Source organism: Mus pahari, chromosome 23 (assembly GCF_900095145.1).
Source record: "Mus pahari chromosome 23, PAHARI_EIJ_v1.1, whole genome shotgun sequence".
NCBI lineage: Eukaryota > Metazoa > Chordata > Mammalia > Rodentia > Muridae > Mus > Mus pahari.
The window spans coordinates 4,040,419-4,063,383 of NC_034612.1; the positions used below are offsets into that span (position 1 = coordinate 4,040,419).

The 22,965-nt window shown below is 49.6% G+C and overlaps 1 protein-coding gene across 6 annotated transcripts in view; it reads left to right on the forward strand.

Moving 5' to 3' along the window:
- The window catches only part of Acacb (acetyl-CoA carboxylase beta), a 106,193-nt gene that overhangs the window by 28,801 nt on the left and 54,427 nt on the right, over positions 1–22,965 (forward strand). For 5 of the 6 annotated variants that reach the window (XM_029533563.1, XM_029533565.1, XM_029533564.1 and 2 more), the window contains 11 exons: positions 7,708–7,840; positions 11,598–11,736; positions 14,118–14,227; positions 14,371–14,452; positions 15,171–15,269; positions 15,894–16,006; positions 16,116–16,226; positions 19,241–19,450; positions 19,665–19,835; positions 20,877–21,038; positions 22,533–22,696. In XM_029533563.1, coding sequence (XP_029389423.1) covers positions 7,708–7,840; positions 11,598–11,736; positions 14,118–14,227; positions 14,371–14,452; positions 15,171–15,269; positions 15,894–16,006; positions 16,116–16,226; positions 19,241–19,450; positions 19,665–19,835; positions 20,877–21,038; positions 22,533–22,696 — 1,494 coding nt within the window. The remainder of the gene's footprint in view (positions 1–7,707; positions 7,841–11,597; positions 11,737–14,117; positions 14,228–14,370; positions 14,453–15,170; positions 15,270–15,893; positions 16,007–16,115; positions 16,227–19,240; positions 19,451–19,664; positions 19,836–20,876; positions 21,039–22,532; positions 22,697–22,965) is intronic. The other variant, XM_021186638.2, reaches the window with a different exon arrangement.

Below are 22,965 nucleotides of genomic sequence, written 5' to 3' on the forward strand. Positions count from 1 at the left end.
GCATCTTTTATAACCATGACACAACTCCCCAGAGAAACCCATTCTCAGAAAAAAAAAAAAAAAAAAAAAAGAAGAAGAAAAATTCTAGACATAGTCAGGTGGTGGCGCACGCCTTTAATCCCAATGCTTGGGAGGCAGAGGCAGGAGAATCTCTGAGACTTTGAGGCCAGCCTGGTACACAGAGAAACCCTGTTTCAAGAAAAAAAAAATCCTAAACAAACAAAACCTAGACAAAATTGATGTTTGAGAATGTTGACTACCCTGAGTGGGGGTGATGAAATCTTGTGCGAGAGCCCTTCTGGGACACAAAGCAGCCTCGTGTCCACTGTATCCATTCTGTATATGCTACCCACACATTAGTTACTTACTACTCTCACGGTTACCATGTTGCCATTATGTTACCTTTTGCCTTCTGCTAAAGTAACCTTTATTTTCCTTAACAGTGGCCCCAAAGCAGGAGGGTGGAGACGCCAGAAATTACATTAAAGAACCTTGTTATTATATTTATCAATTTATTTAATGATACACAATCAATGTTTAATATTTATATATTAATTTATATATCGATCATAAAAGAAACAAATGTTTTTATTTATATATTTATTAATTTTGTTGTGGATCTCTTCCCATGGCTAATTTGTAAGAGAGGTTTTATCATAGGAATGTATATGTAAAAAACAAACTGGTGTCTAAGGGGCTTGCGACTACCCACAGTTTCAGGCTTGCAGCTCTCAGAACTTGTTCCCTGAGGAGCTCCTGTGTCTCTAACTCAAGGTCTCCAGCTGCCTCGGGCTCTCTAGGCGGTCAGAGCCAATGGAATTAAGTATGCATTGCACAGGAGGCTTACTAGACTGCTGTCCACAGCCACCATGCCTGCTGTCATTTGTGGGGTGCTCTTACGATGCATGTAAGGGTGCCTTGTAGGTGTCAGCCAACCTCACATGCTGTAACATCCAATTTCTCTGCCTCCAAAGTATTGGAATTAAAGGTGCACTGCCACATAGCCCAGGCTGGCCTTGAACTCACCATTACACCCAAGGTACCTTCTTCCTCTGTTTTCTGAGTGCTGGGATTACAGCTATGTATTCTCAGTTTAAAAAATATGTAATATATATATATATATACACACATGTGTGTGTGTGTATTATGTACATATGCTATATAGATATATATCCTGCAGATGAAGCCCCCATGTCAGTCTAGCTCAGGGTCAGTGTGCTATTTTCCTAAAAGGCCAAATAGTAAGTACTTTGTAACAATACAGCCTCTCCTCTTTACAGCTACTCACTGCTGTTTCCTGTGGCAGTAGCTACCCGTTTATATGGGACTGGCCATGTTCCATTAAAGGACCCCAAAATGGGCCATTGGTATGATTTGTTGTGTGTCATAATATAGAATTCTTTGGACTCCCCCCCCACCCAACCCCAGAACCACTTAAATCTGTTGAAACCATTCACAGCAGATTAAGATTGGCCCAGGGACTCTGATTGTTCACCCTTGACCTCATATCATTCCAGAAGGCATCCGGAGGTTGTATGGCCTGAGAAATTCCCAAGGGTTGGGCTGGCAAGCCAGGGCAGCAGGTAATTCTTGGAATCTACACAGTAGAAGGGGAGAACTGACTTCTAAAAGTTGCCCTCTGATTTCTCTCCACATGCATGGTAGTACATGCAGCCCATCCCCAAATAAATTGAATTAAAACATTTAAATAGAAATTCTAAAAGGTCTATTTATCTGGTATCATAGTTATATGTAAGATTTGATTTTATTTCTCTGTGTGTGTCTGTATATGCTGTGGGTGTGTATGTATGTGTGTGTGTGTGTGTGTGTGTGTGTGTGTGTGTGAGACTGTATGTATGTCTGTGTATGCTGTGTGTGTGATGCATGTGTGTGTGCATGTATGGCTGTGTATGTGTGTCTGTATATGCTGTGTGTGCACATGCATCATGTGTGTGTGCGTGTGTACCATTGGAGGCCAGAAGAGGGCGTCAGATCCTCTGGAACTGGATTACAGGTAGCTGTGAGCCACCTGACTTGAGTGCTGGCTCTCCTAAAGGAACAGCAAGCTCTCGTACCAGCTGAGCCATCTCTGCAGCTCCTGGGATCCCGGTATTGAGTTGTCTGTAGGGAAGTAAATTCAGCGGCTTCCCCTGGCTCCAACTCGTCTCCCTGCGCTTCCATTGCCGACAACAGAAACGCAGCACGCACGCTGCCTTCCACCCATCACCTGGAGGTCAGGGTGGCGACAGCAGAAACGCAGCACATACGCTGCCTTCCACCCGTCACCTGGAGGGTCAGGGTGGTAGAGGGTAAGGGGTTTGAGTGTTGGAGAACACCAGGGCCCTGGACAGGGAGGGCAGCTGGGACATTCCCTTCAGTGTGCACCCTGTTCATCCTTTTCCAGATTCTTTATTCTCTGGCCCTAGGACAATACTCAAGGTCAGCTGCACCATAGGCAAGTGCCATATTGCTTAGTGACACACCCGCCTTCCTAGATGCTTTCTGTTTATTTAATTTCTTTTAAAGCATCTATTGGTGTATGTGTGTATGTGCGCGCACATACACGTGCATGTGTGCATACACACTCCCATGCATGCCATGGCACACCTGTGGAGGTCAGGACAACTTGTGTGAGTTGCGTCTCCGACCCTGTGGGTTAAAAGGCTCAGACTCACATGGTCAGGCTTGCCTGACCCATCCCGAATTCGTTTTGTTGAGACAGAATCTGTCTATGCTGCTCAGGCTGGCCTTAAACTCATGACCTTCCCTCCTCTGCCTCCCAGGCGCTGGGATTTCAGGCATGCACTACCACTCCCCCCTTTAGGTCCCCTGAATATTTCATCCTGTGAGAGGAGGCACAGGTTGCTGGAGGGCCATCCTGAAGTCACAGGGGCAGCCGATTCTAAATCAGAAACTTGGGGGGTTTTGCAGCTGGAGCTCTGCTGGTGTCTGCGGTCATGCTGTGCATTTGCACAGGGTTGAGGAACGTCTCTGATCCCAACTCCATGCCCACACTCATTTCCAGAGACGTCACTGCAGTATTTTGCCTTTGTACCCTAATCAATCTTTCCTACCTCAATATGAAAATCTTGAGATAGAGTTGGATTGCCAGCCCAGCTCTGTTGCTTGTCACCTGCGTGACTTGAGGTCAGGGGACCTCTCTGAGCCTCTGTCTCGTTATTGGGAGCAGGAGACAGCAGGCTTTTTTAACCCGGAGCAGTCGCATCGAGAAGGGCCAGGCCATTGTCTGCCCTTGAAACCATTGGTTTCCTCCCTGAACAGCACTGCCCCAGTCTTATGCCCAACAGCTGACTGAGTCTGATGTTTGGCACCTCCGTTGTTGATCGCTATTCAGAGCCATTTCCAAAGCCACCAGGGAACATTTTGGCCCTTGCCCCGTCCTTCCGTGTAAGGTCAGGACTTAGCTCTGGGCTAGAGGCACAGCACTTTGGAAAGGTTCTCCTTTACTTGGCTCTAGTGCCGGGGGAAGGTCGTCTGTCTGGAGCCAATGTTGGTTGGCCTCCAGCATTGTCAGAAAAGAATCAAAATAGCCCAGTTCCTGGAGGTGGGGCCCGAGACAAGGCCTTCCCCGCAGTCTTGTATGCGTGCTGGGTAGTCTGGTGGACTTGTGGCTTCCTGGTGAAGGGATTCCGTTACTGACCTAAAGCCAGTGTGGTACCACAGATGGATGGTTCTGGGCCTAGAAATGGAGATTTTCTTTTCCGTCAAATCGTACAATGTGTCTGAGAGTGGGAGGGGTCAGACTTTCTGGCACAGAGCGACATCAGCCTGTCAGGGAAAGTCGCAGACAGGAGAGATGGGGGTTTCGTGGAGTGGGCTAAGCAAGTGGCTTGTTTCTGCTCCTCTTGGACCCTGACCCTGATGGTGTGGCTGCTCATTGAGGGTGTACCACGCGCCACACTGAGCCCTCTACGTTCTGTCTGTGGATGGTCCGGGCCACCTCACTTAATCCTGAGCAAGTGTGCGGCCATATTGAATGAGGAGCCTGTTATTCTCCCCTTATTCCAGGAGAGGGAGTTGAGTGTTTCAAAGGAAAGTGGAGTGGCTGTGGCTTTGGAAACGAGAGACATCTTTCAGGAGAGGAACACTTACTACTGTCTTCCCTGGGGTCAGCAGGACATTGTGTGTCAAAAGACAGGATGCTGTCCTGAGGGAACATTTGGGTTGAGAACGTGGCTCAGACAGTATTTCAAGTTGGGGATCTGAGTTTGGTTCTCCTAAACCCATGTAAAGATAAATGTCCGGACTGAGAGGTGGAGGCAGGAGGATGTGCGGAAGTTACCACCAGACAGTGCATCCTCATCGGTGAGCCCCAGGCCAGTGAGAGATTCTGTCTCAAGGGGTGGGGGTGGATGGCACTCCAGGGGATGGCATCCAAAGTTGTCTTCTGGCCTTCACATGCATGTTCGCATGTGCACACACATAAACATACATGAACACACATGAACATGTCTGCTCTGTGAAAACTAAAAGGGAACATTCTCAAGCATACCCCGGGACACCGCCAACATAAGGGCCAGGATGGAGAGCCGTGCTGCTTGGGTGGTTAGGAGAGAGAAAAGGAGTAGACTAGTGGGCTAGCCTCAGAACTGCAACCAAGCATATAATGTAGTGGGCTAGCCTCAGAACTGCAAGCAAGCATATAATGTAGTGGGTTAGCCTCAGAACTGCAACCAAGCATATAATGTAGTGGGTTAGCCTCTGAACTTCAACGTCTAAACTTCAGCATATAGTAGGGAGAAAAAAAGAGGTAAGGAGATGTTTGAGTCCCTGGTGTGAATTTCTGGATAGAGAAGGTGGGGTTTGGGGCAGTAGCTCCGAGTTCTTCCCTTGTGTGTGTGTGACTTGGGTTCCATTCCCAGCACCATAAAGAAACGGGACGCCCGACTGAGAGGACCCGGCAGGTCCACAGCCTCACTGACAGAGACGGACATGGCCGTGTGCACCGTGACACCATCAGATACAGGGGATAGAAGAAGGCGAAAGCTTTGAGATATGGGAAAACCAGGCCGCCACCAAGGGTCAAAGGTCAAAACCCACTAACCGAACAAAACTCCTTAGAGGCTCCGACAGGACAATGACACAGGCTTCCAAAACTCAGCACAGATCACATGAGTGGGCTGAATCCCAGGGCAGAAAAAACAAAACAACAGTCGCCAAACACACAAGGTGGCCGAGCCTTTCCCCCGACTTCTCCCTTCGTAGCTTTCTCAGAAAGCCACTTGAGGATGTCTTCCATGAAAACCACGGGGCACACCAGGGAAGAGGAACAGGAGAACATCCAGCACATAGATAGTCCAGGGCTCCTGGCGGTGATAACCAGGAAGCCAAGGGAAGTCAGGGGCAAGGACAGCATCATTGCTCACTGCTGATCTACACCGTGTCTGATATGAAGCTGCCAGGGGTGAGCTCCAGCAAAACAAGGGAGTACCTCTAAAAAGAGGGAGTCAACCAGTCACCCCAAATTAGGATCCTGCTCTGAGGACAGGCAAAAGGGACAGACATCCGTGGTTCCGAGGCCTTAAGGACAGCCATTCAGCAGTGCGTGTCTGTGTGTGTATCAGACGTAGAACCCTGCAGATGTGAAATGCCAGAGCCAACAGCAATTTCCTTTCACGGGAGTTACAGAGGAGAGGGGCAGGGACCACCCCCCCAACCCCCCGCACTGTGTTCTGATTTTTTTTAATTATTTATTTTGTGCATGCGTACATGTGTGTGCATATACATGTGTGTAAGGTGTACGTGTGTGTGTGTGTGTGTGTGTGTGTGTGTGTGTGTGTGTGTGTGTATACACACGTGCATGCATATATGCCATGGTGCCTGTGTGAAGGTCAGAGGACAACTTTTAGGAGTTGGTTCTTGCCTTCCACCACGTGGGTCTTGGGGATTGATCTCAGGTCATCAGGTTCAGCAGCCAGTGCCTCTAACCACTGAGCAATCCTGCCTCTCTGGTCACGTGATTTTTCTTTTTCTTTTTTTTCCAATCTTTTACTGAACCTCAGCATTGTGTTGTCAACCACACTGACCATCTCGAGATGATGTTTCTTTTCTTTTTCTTCTTGTTTCTCTCTCTCTCTCTCTCTCTCTCTCTCTCTCTCTCTCTCTCTCTCATTTATTTGGTTTTCCAAGACAGGGTTTCTCTGGATGTCCTGGAACTCACTCTGTAGACCAGACTGGCCTTGAACTCAGAAATCTGCCTGCCTCTGCCTCCCAAGTGCTGGGATTAAAGGCGTGTGCCAGCACCTGCCAGGGAGTTTTCTTTTTGTAAGTCTGTTTATTTTTATTATATGTGTATGAGTGCTTGCCTGCACGTATGTCTGTCTACCATATATGTGACCCATGGAGGTCAGAAGAGGGGGGTCAGACTCCCTGGAACTGGAGTTACAGCTGGGAGTGCCCATGTGGGTGCTGGGAACTGAGTCCTCTGTAAGAGCAGCCAGTGCTCTTAACTGCCTAATCTCTCCAGGGAGAGATTTGATCATGCAACAGGGATGAGGGTCACCACGGTCTAGAGGGTTTGGTGGGTCCCCTTCCTCCCTGCGTTTCCCATACAGACACGCACACTGACCGACATGGAAGATTTCCTTTGGCTCAGAGCCTTCCTTAAGTCTCCATCCCAAGCCACTCATTCCTTATGTCAGTCTCTAGCAGGTGGGGATGGGGTGGAGGTTAGGGGTGGGGTGGGTGGGGCTTGGGGTGGGATAGGCTTGAGGGTGTGGCTGCAGTGATCTCACTCAGTCAGACCTCACTGGTGCTAGATCGACCTTCTTGTCAGGAGCCACACTTCCAGGCCCAGGGTGAGAAGGGAGGGTGCGTTTGGGTGTTCAGGAAGGAAAGCAAAGAAGTTGTCACAAGGACAACTTTTGTACTGCGTTCTTTTTTATGGAGCGGAGGTTGTTTTGTTTTGTTTATGTATGTGAGTACACTGTCGAGGTCTTCAGACACACCAGAAGAGGGCATTGGATCCCATGACAGATGGTTGTGAGCCATCATGTGGTTGCTGGGAATTGAACTCAGGACTTCTGGAAGAGCAGCCAATGGTCTTAACCGCTGAGCTGTCTCTCCAGCCTGAACTGCGTTCTTTAAAAAATCGTTTTCAACTTTTAATAAAACAAAAGTTTTGTAAAAAAAAAAAAATTCATGGAAGCTACATGGACTAAATTTGACAGTTGGTAGATGAAGAGTCAGAATGTGTGGCTCTGCCGGGCGGTGGTGAATGCCTTTAATCCCAGCACTTGGGAGGCAGAGGCAGACAGATTTCTGAGTTCAAGGCCAGCCTGGTCTACAGAGTGAATGCCAGGACAGCCAGGGCTACACAGAGAAACCCTGTCTCGAAAAATAAACAAACAAAAGAATGTGTGGATCCCCTTCCTGATCACAGACTGCCCATCCCTGCTGTAAGTTCCCAAATCAGGACCATGTCAATCAAGTAAGAGCTGAGTTAACCTCAGGGCAGGGACACAGCACAGGCCTCCTAGGGTGGCATTGTCTGGTCTTGAGTCTTCTTGTGCATCCAGGTTTCGTGTTTGTGTGTGTGTGTGTGCAGGGTGTATTTGCAGGATGTGTGGCTGAGTGTGTGTGTGTGACACTCTCTGGCCACTGGCTTAGCCCTTACAGCGCCAGGCTCCAACTCCGTCCTGGAGGGCCCAGGCTTCCTCCCTCACGGTTGCTACCTTTCCTCCGCAGGCCCAGCATGTCTGGACTCCATCTGGTGAAGAGAGGCCGCGAACACAAGAAACTGGACCTGCACAGAGATTTTACTGTCGCGTCCCCAGCTGAGTTTGTCACCCGCTTTGGAGGCAACAGGGTCATAGAGAAGGTAGAGTCATGTCCTGTACACTAGTGATGGTGGGGGCTGGGCCCTTTTCTTGCTGGAGGCCCAGCTTTAGGCTTTTTCTTCCCACTTCAGAGGTGGGGGAGGCCTCCTCTTGGGGCATGAGTGCCTTTGGGAGCCTCCCTCCGCCCCCTGCCAGCATGGGCGCATTAGCCCATTCCTCAGAAAGGGAGACTGAGTTTCTGGGCTTGGTCAAGAGGATCCTGGGCGCTTTGGGGAGTGGGGCTGCTTCCTGGGCCAATAGTAAGCGAGCACAGAAGCTGCCGCCGCCCACCCTCAGAGGTTAGGGCTTCCTAGAGTAGAGACCATGAACTACAGTGAACCGGTTCCTTGGTTATGCCTGCTGCAGTCATGACAAGCCATGGCCCAGAGGTGGGATGCAGGTTGTCCAAGGTTAATAAGTGGAGCTGAGGGCATTTGAACCCGGCTTGCTGGCTCCTGTCTTGCTCCAAGCACTCAGAGTCCTCTGGGAAAGGACAACTAGACATTGCTTTTTTCTTTTTCTTTTTAAAGATTTATTTATTTATTTATTATTTATTTTATTTTTTATTTTTTTGGTTTTTCGAGACAGGGTTTCTCTGTATAGCCCTGGCTGTCCTGGAACTCACTTTGTAGACCAGGCTGGCCTTGAACTCAGAAATCCATCTGCCTCTGCCTCCTGAGTGCTGGGATTAAAGGTGTGTGCCACCACGCCCAGCAAGATTTATTTATTTTATGTGAGTACATGATTGCTGTCTTTAGACACACCAGAAGTCATCCCATCCCATGACGGATGGTTGTGAGCCACCATGTGGTTGCTGGGGATTGAATTCAGGACCTCTGGAAGAGCAGTCAGTGAGCCATCTCTCCAGTCCCTGTTTTGTTTTTTTGTGTTTTTGTTGTTGTTGTTGTTGTTTTTTGTTTTGAATTTTGTGTATCCCAGGTTGGCCTCAAACCCCAAAGATAAACTTGCCCTTCTGATAATCCCACCTGTACCTCCCAAGTGTATGCCGTGAGGGCTAGTCTATGCAGTATGAGCCACTGAGCCCCAGGACCCCTCCACTTCTAGACTCTGTATTTTGGACTCATTAGGAGACTGTTTTGCTGCCATGGACCGGGCTCAGTCGGCCTCCCCTCAATCCGCGGAAGAAATTCTGGGGTCCTGGTTACAGGTGGGCAAGGAGTTGATGAAAAGGGGTGACAAACATATAGGAACACAAGGGAGTGTGGTATCTGAATGTAATTTGTCTCAAAGCGAGCACCAGTCTTATAAGTGACTTTTACACAAAACAGAGGAATGTATACTTAAAAGCTAACTGGAAAGCCGGGCCTGGTGGCGCAGGCCTTTAATCCCAGCACTCGGGAGGCAGAGGCAGGTGGATTTCTGAGTTCGAGGCCAGCCTGGTCTACAAAAAAAAAAAAAAAAGCTAACTGGAACCAACTGGGATAAAATCAATGTTAACAACTGGGATCAAAAGCAGCCCCACCTAAGGTCAGCTTAATCTTAAACTTCACCCCCGTGCCATAGTTCCTATTCTAGTCTATTGTAGAGTCCACCTTCCCCTTAGGCCATTGTAAATTCCTGTGTATGGGTGTAACTCAGCTATCTATAGTTCCTCCTTAGACCACAACCTTCCTTCTTCCTAGATAATGGTAAATTCTGCCATATGGGAGTAGCTTGCCCTGAGATTTCTAACTCTTATCCAGTAAAATACTGTAAGAAAACATGCAAGACCCTCCACATTATCACAGGGACAAATTTGGGGCATTCTAGCTATGGGAATGCCAAATTTCCAGGAGACTACGTTTCCGTGAACTTTTCGTCTCAGGACTGCGTCCAGGTTTTGGGGGCCTGTCACGCGTGTCACTACTAGAGTGGATATAGCATCTTGCGGCCAGCTCTGCTGTGGCTGGTACTTCGTCCTCAGAACACCACAGCTAGCGTCTCACTATTGGAGTGGATGTAGCATCTTGCGGCCAGCTCCACTGTGGCTGGTGCTTCGTACTCAGAACACCACAGCTAGCTAGTCCCAGATGGCCTCTGCCTAGGGCTCTCACACTTTCTGACTTAGGAGCTGACCCCAGCTTGCCCTCAGTACTGGAGTCTCATGAGAAAGCCTCTACCTGGGAAGGAGAGTGGAGATCTAGCTCCTCCCCAATGGGGCTCCAAGAATATGTCCTCCCTTGCCACCTCCAGCCCTCTGGACCAAGCCTTGCTTTAGCAATGAGAAAGCCACATTACGTTGTCTTCATTCCTCCCCAGTGGTGCTCCCCCCAGGGGTACTCCCCCAAGGGTGCTCCTCCCCAGTCATGCTCCTCTGCAGTAATGCTCCCTAAAGCCTTAGCAGGGCCATGCAGGAGAGCCAGGAGCTTTGGCCAAGGTCTGAGGTCACAGTGTGAGCTTGCTGGGCCCAAGTTTCCCCATCTGTTAAACAGAGTCCTTCGCACCCCACACTTCTGAGGCCTCAGCAGCATGACCAGGGCTGTACAGCAGTGGGAGAGGACACAGGACGGAACTGCTCTGTGAGTCAGAGCTTGAGACCAGAGGCCTAATTCCCTGTGGAGGTTCGCTATTATTTATTTTGAGACAGGTTTTCATTCTGTAGCCAGGATATCTATGACCTTGAAATCTTTCTTCAGTTTCTAGACATTCTGCCTGGAATTTTTTTTTTTTTTGAGACAGGGTCTCACTGCATAGCCCCAGCTGTCCTGAAGTCTCTATGTAGTCCAGGCTGACCTCAAACTCACAGAGATCTGCCTGTCTCTGCCTCCTGAGTGCTAGGATTATGCCCAACTCAAAAGATTTATGTATTCTATATTATGAGTGTTTGCCAGCATGTATGTGTACACACACACACACACACACACACACACACACACACACACATATATATTCAGTGTGTATGCAGTTTTCCCAGAGGCCAGAGAGGGTGCTAGATCCCCTGGAACTGGAGTTACAGAGGTTTATAAAAGATCTGCTGTGTAGCTGGGGCGTGGTGGCCCATACCTTTAATCCTAGCACTTGGGAGGCAGAGGCAGGCGGATTTCTGATTTCTAGGCCAGCCTGGTCTACAAAGTTAGTTCCAGGACAGTCAAAACAAAGAAACAAACAAACAGAAAAAACAACAAAAAACAAAAAAATCAAAATCAAACAAACAAACAAAAAGATCTGCTGTGTAGGTGCTGAGAACTGAACCTGGGTCCCCTGTCAGAGCACCCAGAGGCCCACCGAGCCATCTCTCCAGGCCTGAGAGATGCTGATTAATTTATTGTCTTTCTTTAGTGCTGGAGGAGCGTCTTAGTTAGGGTTTTACTGCTGTGAACAGACACCATGACCAAGGCAAGTCTTAGAAGGACGTTTAATTGGGGCTGGCTGACAGGTTCATTATCATCAAGGCAGGAGCATGGCAGTGTCCAGGCAGACGTGGGCTTGAGGAGACATGAGTTCTACCTCTTGTTCTGAAGGCAGCTAGGATGAGGGTCTTAAAGCCCATGCCTACAGAAGAAACCCAACCAAACAAAAATGTATAGTTATTGTTAAAGGTTTGTGTGTGTGTGTGTGTCTGTGTGTGTGCACATTATACACAGCACTGTATCTGTCTCCATCCCTGCCTCCAACTCCTCTGTGTCCCCCTTCCCCAAATTCATGACCTCTTCTGTATACACACACACACACACACACACACACAAACACACACACACGTGCACACACACTACTGGGCTACTGGGTCCATGTAGTGTTATCTCCTGGTGTTTCCCTCAGGTGCTCATCGCCAACAACGGCATCGCTGCGGTCAAGTGTATGCGTTCCATCCGACGCTGGGCCTATGAGATGTTCCGTAATGAACGTGCCATCCGGTTCGTGGTCATGGTGACGCCTGAGGACCTTAAGGCCAACGCAGGTACCTGAACTTGACCGCTGGGCTCAACTCCGTGCTACCCAATTCAGCCAGCCCTCGCCTCCTCCACCCTGCCCAGGCAGGTCCTTCCTGGACCCCAGAGCTGGAGGCTCTCTCACTGTCTCCAGTTTATGTGCTCTTTTGCATGCAGGCATGCATATCATCTAGTTTTAAATTTTAATTACCACACAGCATAGCAGGTAGCATCTTCGAAGAGAATTTTTTTTTTAAAGATTTATTTATTTATTTATTATATGTAAGTACACTAGCTGTCTTCAGACACTCCAGAAGAGGGCATCAGATCTTGTTATGGATCGTTATGAGCCACCATGTGGTTGCTGGGATTTGAACTCTGGACCTTTGGAAGAGCAGTCGGGTGCTCTTACCCACTGAGCCATCTCACCAGCCCCAAAGAGAATTTTTTTTATTTTTATTTTATTTTTATTTTTTTGGTTTTTCGAGACAGGGTTTCTCTGTGTAGCCCTGGCTATCCTGGAACTCATTCTGTAGAGCAGGCTGGCCTCAAACTCAGAAATCCGCCTGCCTCTGCCTCCCGAGTGCTGGGATTAAAGGCATGCGCCACCATGCCCAGCCCATAACAGTTTCTTTAGCTGTCTTTCCTGCAGTGAGGTGTGTTGTTTTATTTGTTAATCTCTGTGGTTTATTTTCCTTCGGTCTTGTTGAAACCAAACATACTGTAAAGTCAGCAATTTTTTAAAAAAGATTTATTTATTTATCACATGTACATACACTGTAGCTATCCTCAGACATACCAGAAGAGGGTGTCAGTTCTTGTTACAGATGGTTGTGAGCCACCATGTGGTTGCTGGGATTTGAACTCAGGACCTTCGGAAGAGCAGTCAGTGTTCTTAACCACTGAGCCATCTCTCCAGCCCCCAGCAATCTGCTTTTTAATGCTTTTGTAGACCCTCCTCCTCTGCTCAGTGTCCAAAGTGGCTTTTGAAAGCGGGGAGTAAGGACTTGCCTCCCTGCTTAAAGTGCCTCAGAGCCCATGATGCTCTTCCTGGTGCCAGCAACCTCATCGTTGTCCACGTCCCTCAGGAATATAGGCTCAGCTCTGCACAGACACAGCCTGCTTGTTGCTTGGTCCCATTTAACAGATAGAGACACAGGAACATAGGTCCATCGCTGGCATAGCAGCCTATAGCCAGCAGGGGGCACTCTCCTGTGGGGAGCCTCACACTGACATTCTCCACATGGTTTGACTCCTTTTGCCTCCGATTTGTACATCCGGCCCTCTAAGTCTGGGTAGACAAGGTGGCTGCCAGACTGTTTTCTAGAACCTCCCCAGTATCTGATGCTTAGGACTTGACTGACACCGGAAGCAGCATCGGGGAGGCGTGGCTTTGTTTGGCTTTCTTCCTGTCTGGGGATTCTGGGGGATGTCTGGGGGAATTCCAGCCTGATGCACCAACCTTCGACTTCGGATTGGGTCTGGGTCTATGGGGCAGACGCTGCTTGGCGACTGTCCCTCCCCGTCCCCCTTTGCTCTTTATCCTGAACTGATTTCTAAGGAAAGACATCTGTTGGCATCTGCAATCAGGCCAACGCAGGAGGATCTAGTGTTTGAGGCTCATCTGGATACAAAAATGCCATTTCAAAACCAAAAGCAAACCAATCAAATGAGATGATCAGGGAGCAGTTTCACCCAGAATGGCTCACTAGGGGGGTGAGATTCATGGGGAGCTGAATGAGCTTCCAGAGCCCACAGGAAGGACCAGGGGGAGTTGTCTGTGGTGCTGTGACTTCAAGGTGACAGTTTTCAGGGTGTCCCCAGGAATTGGCATGGATTCGACACCACCAATGTACCAAAGTGGTTTTGTTTCTAAATACTTTTTATGCACTTGTGACACACAATAAAAAAAAAATATTGTGGGGCTGAGGACGTAGCTCAGTCAGTAGGATACCCCCCACAGGTATGGAGCCCTAGGTTCGAATCCTCATAACACACACAAAAAAAAAACCAGACAAAGTTGCGGCATATTACTGTAATTCCAGTCCTTGGGAGGCAGAGGCAGGAAGCTCAGAAATTCATGGTCCATCCTTGACTTCATAGAGTTGAGGCTAGCCTGGGCTGCCAAGAGACCCGGTCTCCAAAGCAACCAATACTGTATTATTTGATGATAAAACGTTCAGACGTGCCTTAAGTAGGAATAATAATACTTATCCCTGCCTTTTCCCTTTTATCCTAAAGCATAGCCATCGCCATAGAACTAAAACTCTTGATTTTCTTCCGATTTTGTGGATGACACCCACGGTCACCGCACAGTCCCCAGGGCTACCCTCAGGGGCAGGATGTGTTGCACCACACAGGCTCTTGCCTCTCTGCCTGCTTCTTCCCACCCTCTCCCGTTTAACTGCAGAGTACATCAAGATGGCCGATCAGTACGTCCCTGTCCCAGGAGGGCCCAATAACAACAACTACGCCAACGTCGAGCTGATTATAGACATTGCCAAGAGAATCCCCGTGCAGGTGATGGTTCACGGCTCCCCGGGGTGGCCACGGGGTGGGGCGGGGATGGGGATGGCCTGATGGGACACAGCACTGTGCTGGGCGCAATGCAGCAGCAGGTGGGGTGTGCGAAGATCCTTGTTCACGCCTCTCTGTGTTTTCAGGCCGTGTGGGCTGGCTGGGGCCACGCTTCGGAAAACCCCAAACTTCCAGAGCTGCTGTGCAAACATGGGATTGCTTTCCTGGGTAACGTGCACCCTCCTTCGGATTGGGACGTGCGGAGTCAGAGGGTCTTTCTTGTGCTGCTCTTCACAGCGCAGGATTAGTTTGCTTCCATCGGAGGGGCAGGGGTGGGAGGCCCTGAGTGCGTGTTGCCTGTGGCAACAGGAACCACTGTGGTTATTGCCATGGAGCGATGCTTGGCGAGCAGCACCCTGTGCTAAGTTTCTGTTGGTATTTAGGTACCTGCCAAGCTGGCCCGAGCGTCACGTATCTGAGAGGGCCGTATCTTTGGGCTGCTTTTTGCAGGACCAGAGCCCCCTCACTTTTTGTTAGGTAAAAATGACTCTGTGTCTGGCGGTGGCGGTGGCTCTCGGGATTTTCACCTGTGGACGCGTTAGACAATTTGCCGGGCTAGCTCTTTGAGCCTCTAGTGTGTCTCCTTCCTGCAGATGCTTGGCTCCTCCCAAAGTGAGTCTTGCATCTGCCACAGAGCTTGGGTTTTCACTCGGATAAGGTCCAGGTCTAGGTGCTGGAAGCTGAAAAAAGGCCCCTGAGCGAGGGAAAGCAGGCAGAGAGCTTACCTCCATCTCCTTGCTCTCCCGAGCCCCGCCACCACCACCACCACCACCACCACCACCACCACCACCACCACCGCACACCGCACCGCACCGCACCGGGTCAGGGTCAACACTCTGCCTGCCAGTGGCTGACCCTGTTCCGTTCTCCCTTCCTGCTACCTCAGGTCCCCCCAGTGAGGCCATGTGGGCCCTGGGAGACAAGATTGCCTCCACCATCGTAGCGCAGACACTGCAGATCCCAACCCTACCCTGGAGTGGAAGTGGTAAGGGATGCAGCCCTTCGGGGTGATGGGAATGTGTTCTGAACAATTTTTTTGCTTAGAAATTTTAGACAAATAAGAATGTGACTGCCTCGTATGGGCCTTAGACCATATACTGGTTGTGGCGGCTCATGTCTGTAATCCCAGCGATCAAGAGGCTCGGGCTGCACAGTGGGTCTCAGGCCAGCCCAGGGCTGCAGTGTGAGACCCGGTTTAACCACCACCACCACCACCTCATAGTCACATACACACTCACACACACACTCTGACACACACACATACACTTTAACACTTGCACTAACACACATACATTCACTAATATACATACTAATACACATACACGAAACACATACATACATGTACATACACACTATCACATACTGACACTTGCACTAACACACACATTCACTAATATACACACTAATACACATGTACTAACACACACTCTAACACATACATGCACACCCACTCACACCCACACTTTAACACTTGCACTACATACACACACTTGCACTAACACACATACATTCACTACATACACACTAACACAATATACTAACACACATACACTCCAACACTTTTACTAACACACACACATACATACACAACCCTCTTTGTCCCCTTCAGGTCTCACAGTGGAGTGGACGGAGGACAGCCGGAATCAGGGCAAATGCATCAGCGTCCCAGAAGACATTTACGAGCAGGGCTGTGTGAAGGATGTGGACGAAGGCTTGCAGGTAGCAGCAGATATACAGGGTCTGCGTGGTCACTGTGCGATGCAAGCTTCCCCCCGCCCTGCGGTTGGGCCTGTCCCACCTCTAAAGGGGTCTCTCTGTCCTTTTCCCCCAGGCAGCAGAAAAAATAGGATTTCCTTTGATGATCAAAGCCTCCGAAGGCGGAGGGGGGAAAGGCATCCGCAAGGCCGAGAGTGCAGAGGATTTCCCAATGCTTTTCCGACAAGTGAGTGCTTCCTGCCTTCCCTGTCTTTCAGGTTGCTTCCGTCCATTCTTGGCTGATGGTTTCCATTGGTGACATCACCTAAAGCCAGTTTAAATTGTTTGGTGTGTGTGTGTGTGTGAGTTTGAGTGTGTGTGTGCATGCGCTGTAGTGAGAGTTTCTTTCTTTTTTTTTTAAAGATTTATTTATTTATTATATGTAAGTACACTGTAGCTGTCTTCTACACTCCAGGAGAGGGCATCAGATCTTGTTACGGATGGTTGTGAGCCACCATGTGGTTGCTGGGATTTGAACTCCGGACCTTCGGAAGAGCAGTCGGGTGCTCTTACCCATTGAGCCATCTCACCAGCCCTTTTTTGGTTTTTCGAGACAGGGTTTCTCTGTATAGCCCTGGCTGTCCTGGAACTCACTCTGTAGACCAGGCTGACCTCAAACTCAAAAATCCTCCTGCCTCTGCCTCCCGAGTGCTGGGATTAAAGGCGAGCGCCACCATGCCCAGCTGAGAGTTTGTTTCTTTAAAAACCACAGAAATATTGTAAGAACACGCTTTCATTTTAATCCCAGGTGTGGGTTGCTTCCCCGTCCACAGCGGCTGTGATTTGCCTGGTGCAGGGGCATGGTTTCACCAGCGGCAGATCGTTTGTGCGAGTGTGTGATGGGGGGAATTCTGGGAACTTTCCAGAGGGTCTGTAAATGCTACCCCTCCCCCACCCTGCTCCAGAGGGTTGTGGTTTGTTGACTTCTGTTGATGTCCCTAGTCAGCAGGAAGTAGTCTAACGATGATGTGGGTCACCCCCTTTCTGACCCTTGACTTTATTTGGAATCTCTTTCTCTCTTGTGTTAGGGGCTTGGAAGGGTGGGGAAAGGGTGGAGAAGGGTAGAAGAAAAAAAAATCACCCACAAAGTAGCCAAAGCCAGCTACAGGACACCCTCAGTTGCTGGTCCTCTACCTGTTTGAGACAGGCTCTCTTGTCTCAATGTTTTTGCTGCTGTGCACACGAGGCTAAGTGCCTATGAACGTGAGGACGTCCACGTATCTTCCTGTCCCAGCATGCTGGGATTACAGACAAGTGCACTACTGATTTTTTTGTTTTGTTTTGTTTTGTTTTTCGAGACAGGGTTTCTCTGTGTAGCCCTGGCTGTCTTGGAACTCACTCTGTAGACCAGGCTGGTCTCGAACTCAAAAATCTGCCTGCCTCTGCCTCCCGAGTGCTGGGATTAAAGGTGTGCGCCACCACCGCCAGGCAAGTGCACTACTGTTTATGTGGGTTCTGGGGTTTGAAGTCAGTTTCCCTGCACCACTGAGCCACCTCCCCAGCTTTTTGTTGTTGTTCTGGTGGGGGTGCTGGGGTGGGACACAAGGTCTCTTACCTTCTAGCCATGCTCTCTGCCAGTGAGCCACACATCCCCAACCCCTCCCCCTGCCATGTTTGGGAGAAGGGTTTTATGTTGCTTAAGATAACCGCAACTCTTTTTTTTTTTTCCCCCTTAAGTTTTATTTTGTGTGTAGGGGTGCCTAGTTAGGGTTTTACTGCTGTGAACAGACACCATGACCAAGGCTTCTCTTATAAGGAGAGCATTTAATTGGGGCTGGCTTATGGGTTCAGAGGTTCCGTCCATTATCATCAAGGCAGGAACATGGCAGCATCCAGGCAGGCATGGTGCAGGAGGAGCTGAGAGTTCTACATCTTCATCTGCAGGCTGCTGGCAGAAGACTGACTTCCAGGCAGCTAGGGAGAGAGGGTCTTAAGCCTACTTCGACAGTGACACACCTACTCCAACAGGGCCTCACCTACTCCAACAAGGCCACACCCACTCCAACAGGGTCATATCTTCTAATAGTGTCACTCTGTGAGCCAAGTATATACAAACCATCACAAGGGGTGTTCCGTGTGCCTGTATGTGTGGCAGTTTGTCTGAGCACCCTGTGCCTGTGTGGTGTCCACGCAGAGGGCCTGGAACTAGAGTTAGAAGCGTGGGTGCAGGTCGTACCAGTCCACATAGCCCAAGGCCAGTTAGAGTTCCAGTAAGACTCTGACAGCAAGAGAAGTTTCCTGGAGAGGGACTTAGTTAAGCCTGTACACGTTGCATGCCCTGACAATACACGTCAAGAACTTTCTAGAAAGCGTTTCCCATGGTCGCTTTCTGGGCACGTGTGAGTGCTGTATCCCGACAGCAGTTCCTTTGCCGTGCTGTGCCTGCCGAGCTGAGCAGAACCTCAGGAGGAATGTCTAGAAACTTTAAACAGCAGCAGGAATGGTTCTCATCTCTCTCCACCCAGGTTTCCCACAGCCCAGAGGTGAATGTGGGCATGTTTTGTCTAAAGAAGGGTTCTGTGTGCTACAGAATGTGCAGAAGAAAAGTACCTTGCACCCCTACCCAACCCCTCTGTGGATCTATATGTGACAGACAAAACTGTATATGTTTAAGGTGTTCAGTGTGGTGTCCCGTCCTGCGTATATTCCCTGGGGTGATTCTCACGGCCAAGTCGGTTAACAGACACCTCACCTCACGTGCTTATGTGTGTTTGGGAAGAGCGCTGAGATTTCTGAGCAAATTTCAAGTGCATAATACATTAATTATCTACACTGCACTGCTGCACTCCCAGAGAACCAAAATCAGCAGGGTTCTGTTATTTTTGTGTTTGCTGTGTAGCTCAGCCTGGCCTTGAACTTTCCGTATAGCTAAGGCTTGACTTGTGTTCTCCATGTACCCCAGGCTGGCCCTAAACTTAGCACAGTCTTCCTGCTTCAGCCTCTTGGGTGCTGAGAATTCAGGAACTGAGCAGGGTATGAACGCCGTATGCCATGTAGCAGGAGAAATGGTGCCCTGTTTTATGGTGTTTTACTTTAAAACGATGAGAAAACATACCACATGCCTGTTGGAATTAAAATGAAATTGAGGAGGGAGTGGAGCATGGGGGTAGCTCCTTCCCGTATCACAGCTATTGTTTAACTTCCAGAAGCTTCCAGAGCTGGATCCTCTCAGATCCGACACCACCCGTGCCTCCCCAACAGGTGCAGAGTGAGATCCCGGGCTCGCCGATCTTTCTCATGAAGCTGGCCCAGAACGCACGGCACCTGGAGGTCCAGGTCTTGGCGGATCAGTATGGAAACGCGGTGTCACTGTTCGGACGGGACTGCTCCATCCAGAGGCGTCACCAGAAGATCATTGAAGAGGCTCCGGCCACCATCGCCGCCCCTGCCGTGTTTGAGTTCATGGAACAGGTAGGTGCCTTTGGCAGAGCGGGCTTGGGGCAGCTCGGCAGAGCTGGCTACAGCCATGGTGGCTGGAAGGTGGTGATCTCGGCATCGCACAGATGTGTCTGGTCTCCGGTCACTGAGGATTGCCACATGGCAGGTCCTCAGTGTGCCCCGGGGAAGGGAACAGGTTCTGACATTCATGGTGACCTGAGATTGCCGTTGACCTCTGTCTCTGCAGTGTGCTGTTCTCCTGGCCAAGATGGTGGGTTATGTGAGTGCGGGGACTGTGGAGTACCTATATAGTCAGGATGGCAGCTTCCACTTCCTGGAGCTGAACCCACGCCTGCAGGTGGAGCATCCGTGCACCGAGATGATTGCAGATGTCAACCTGCCCGCTGCACAGCTGCAGGTGAGGACCTGCGAAGCGGGCCCCAAGCGTGTCGTGTGAGTGTGAGCACATGTGTCATGTGAGTGTGAGCATGTGTGTCATGTGTGAGTGTGAGCACGTGTGTCATGTGTGAGTGTGAGTACATGTGTGAGTGTGAATATGTATGTTATGTGTGAGTGTGAGCATGTGTGTCATGTGTGAGTGTGAGCATGTGTGTCATGTGAGTGAGCACATGTGTCATGTGGGTGTGAGCACCTGTCATGTGTGAGTGTGAGCACATCATGCCACATCAGAAGATGTTTTGTAGGTTCTCCCCTTCCCTGACCTGGGTCCTGAGAATTTGAACTCGGGTTGTCAGACTTGGCAGCAGTCGCCTATATCAGTTGAGTCATATCACTGGCCCAAAATCGGTGTTTTTGGGCATCTGGGCTGAATGGCCGTCAGTTTGGATTTGCTCAGTTATTTCTTCCTGGTTCAGTTCACATGAAGTATTTTTGCAGAACATTCCGGCGTCCTTTTAAGATACTGAATTCCACCATGAACTTAAGTGGAGGCTGTGACAGGCCTGGGCTTTTCTTGTTGCTTTTGTGAAGTCTGTGACCGTCCCGCCAGCCCTGTGGCTTCTCTCCGTAGCTCCAAGGGGCTAGCCTCAGACTTAATGGCGGAGCTCCTCCTGACGTGATGCTCTCCACACAGCCTTAGTGTTTGCTCTGCATGAGCCAAGTCTTCCCTTATGCCCACCCCCTAGGCTATCCCGGTGTGACCTAGAACTTGTGATCCTCCTGCCTCAGCTTCCTAAGCATTGGACTTCAAGTGTGTGATACCAGGATCAGCTTTCTTTCTCTCTCTCCTCTCCTGTTCCCCTGTGCACAGCACTGTCTAGACATTATAGGCTCAGTGTAGCTGAGAGTGTTGACTGAGCCGCCTCTTCTTCACATCCACTGTTTTAGGCTCAGTATATCTGGAAGTATTGACTGAGCCTTTTCTTCACATCCCTGTTGCTCTCCATGTCTCAGGGCCAGGATCCTATCACACTGACCTGTGCGATGGGTTTTTCCTTAGATCGCCATGGGCGTGCCCCTGCACCGGCTGAAGGACATACGGCTTCTGTACGGAGAGTCCCCCTGGGGAGTGACCCCCATTCCTTTTGAGACCCCCTTGAGCCCTCCCATTGCCCGGGGACACGTCATTGCGGCCAGGATCACCAGCGAAAACCCAGACGAGGCAAGTGTGGGTCCCTGTGTCTACGCCAAGCCCAGACTCGCGGCGAAGGGTGGGCCCTGGTCTTTGGTGTGGGTATGCTGGCACTCAGAATTCTCAGCTTATACCCAAGAAAATCTGGATGGAAGCTATCGATCATAGCTTTGGGCTTCTGGAAGCCCTTCACGCGGTCTCTCACTCCCATGACCTCACTGGGTGGTGGCCATATTCCAGCCTGCTGGGGTCATGTAAGCCCTCCTGACTCTCCACAGGGTTCCTATCTTTGGCGTGTGTAGCCAGGTTTGGAGCCCGGGTTCTGGGGTCTCTGTGTTCTTTGCTGTAGTCCTGTGTTTTAGGGCGCCTGTGGGAGGTCCCCGTGAGGTTTGTTCTTCCTGGGGTCTTAAAAATAATTTGGCTGGCTTCACTGCTTCCAAACATACCCTCATTGCCCTGGGGCTCACCAGTCTCTTCTGGTTTCCATGTGTGTGTGTGTGTGTGTGTGTGTGTGTGTGTGTGTGTGTGTGTGTGTTTTATGAGTGCACCGTCACTGTCATCAGACACACCAGAAAAGGGCATCAAATCTCATTACAGATGGTTGTGAGCCACCATGTGGTTGCTGGGAATTGAACTCAGGACCTCTGGTAGAGCAGTCAGTGCTCTGAACTGCTGAGCCATCTCTCCAGTCCTTTGTGTTTTATTTTTTATTTATTTATTTATTTATTTGTTTGTTTGTTTTTCTGTATCGCCCTGGCTGTCCTAGAACTCAGTCTGTAGACCAGGCTGGCCTCCAACTCAGAAATCTGCCTGCCTCTGCCTCCCAAGTGCTGGGATTAAAGACGTGTGCCATCATACCTAGTTTACTTAAAATTAATATCTCTATCTATCTATCTACACACACATACATATATGTATATATATATACATGCATGTATATGTATATACATACATATATACATACATATATGTATGTTTGTTTTATGCATATGAGTGTTTTGCTTGCCTGCATGTGTGTGTACCATATGTGGGCCTGCTACCTGAGCAGACCAAAAGAGGGTGTCAGACCCCCTGAACTGGAGTCACATATGTTCATGAGCCACCGTGTTGGTACTGGGAGCCACATGCAGGTTCCCTGCAGGAGCAGGCAGAGCCTCTAACCACTGAGCAGCCTTTCCACTCTTCACTTACTTTTTTGTTTTGTTTTGTTTTGTTTTGTTTGTTTTTTGAGACAAGGTTTCTCTGTATAGCTCTGGATGTCCTGGAACTCACTCTGTAGACCAGGCTGGCCTCGAACTCAGAAATCCACTTGCCTCTGTCTCCTGAGTGCTGGGATTTAAGGCGTGCGCCACCATGCCCGGCTTCACTTATATTTTTTATCTTTGAAAATGTCCAGTCTATGAGTGCTGTAGGGATCAAGCCCGGGTCCTTCTGCTCGGGAAGTCTGTGTATTGCGGGACTGGGCTAGCTCCCTAACCAAGTGCTCACAGAAATGTTTCTCTTTTTCCTCTGTCTGGGCTCCAGGGTTTTAAGCCCAGCTCGGGGACAGTGCAGGAGCTGAACTTCCGCAGCAACAAGAACGTGTGGGGTTACTTCAGTGTGGCTGCTGCCGGGGGCTTGCACGAGTTCGCCGATTCCCAGTTTGGGCACTGTTTCTCCTGGGGCGAGAACCGTGAAGAAGCCATTTCGTCAGTATCTCCGTTCCCTTCCCTTCCCTCCAACCCCACCTCCCGGTTCTAAGAAACATTCAGAAGTACTTGTGTATAGATGATCACCTGAGTGACCCCAGACTCTACGAGGCAGCTGGAGGTGCATGCATGTACCTATATACATACACGTATACACACACATAAACACAAACACACACATGAATGCATGCACACATACATACCATAACTCCTGTGGCCCATGTATACTTGCAACAGTGTGCATGCACCTGCACACACACACACACACA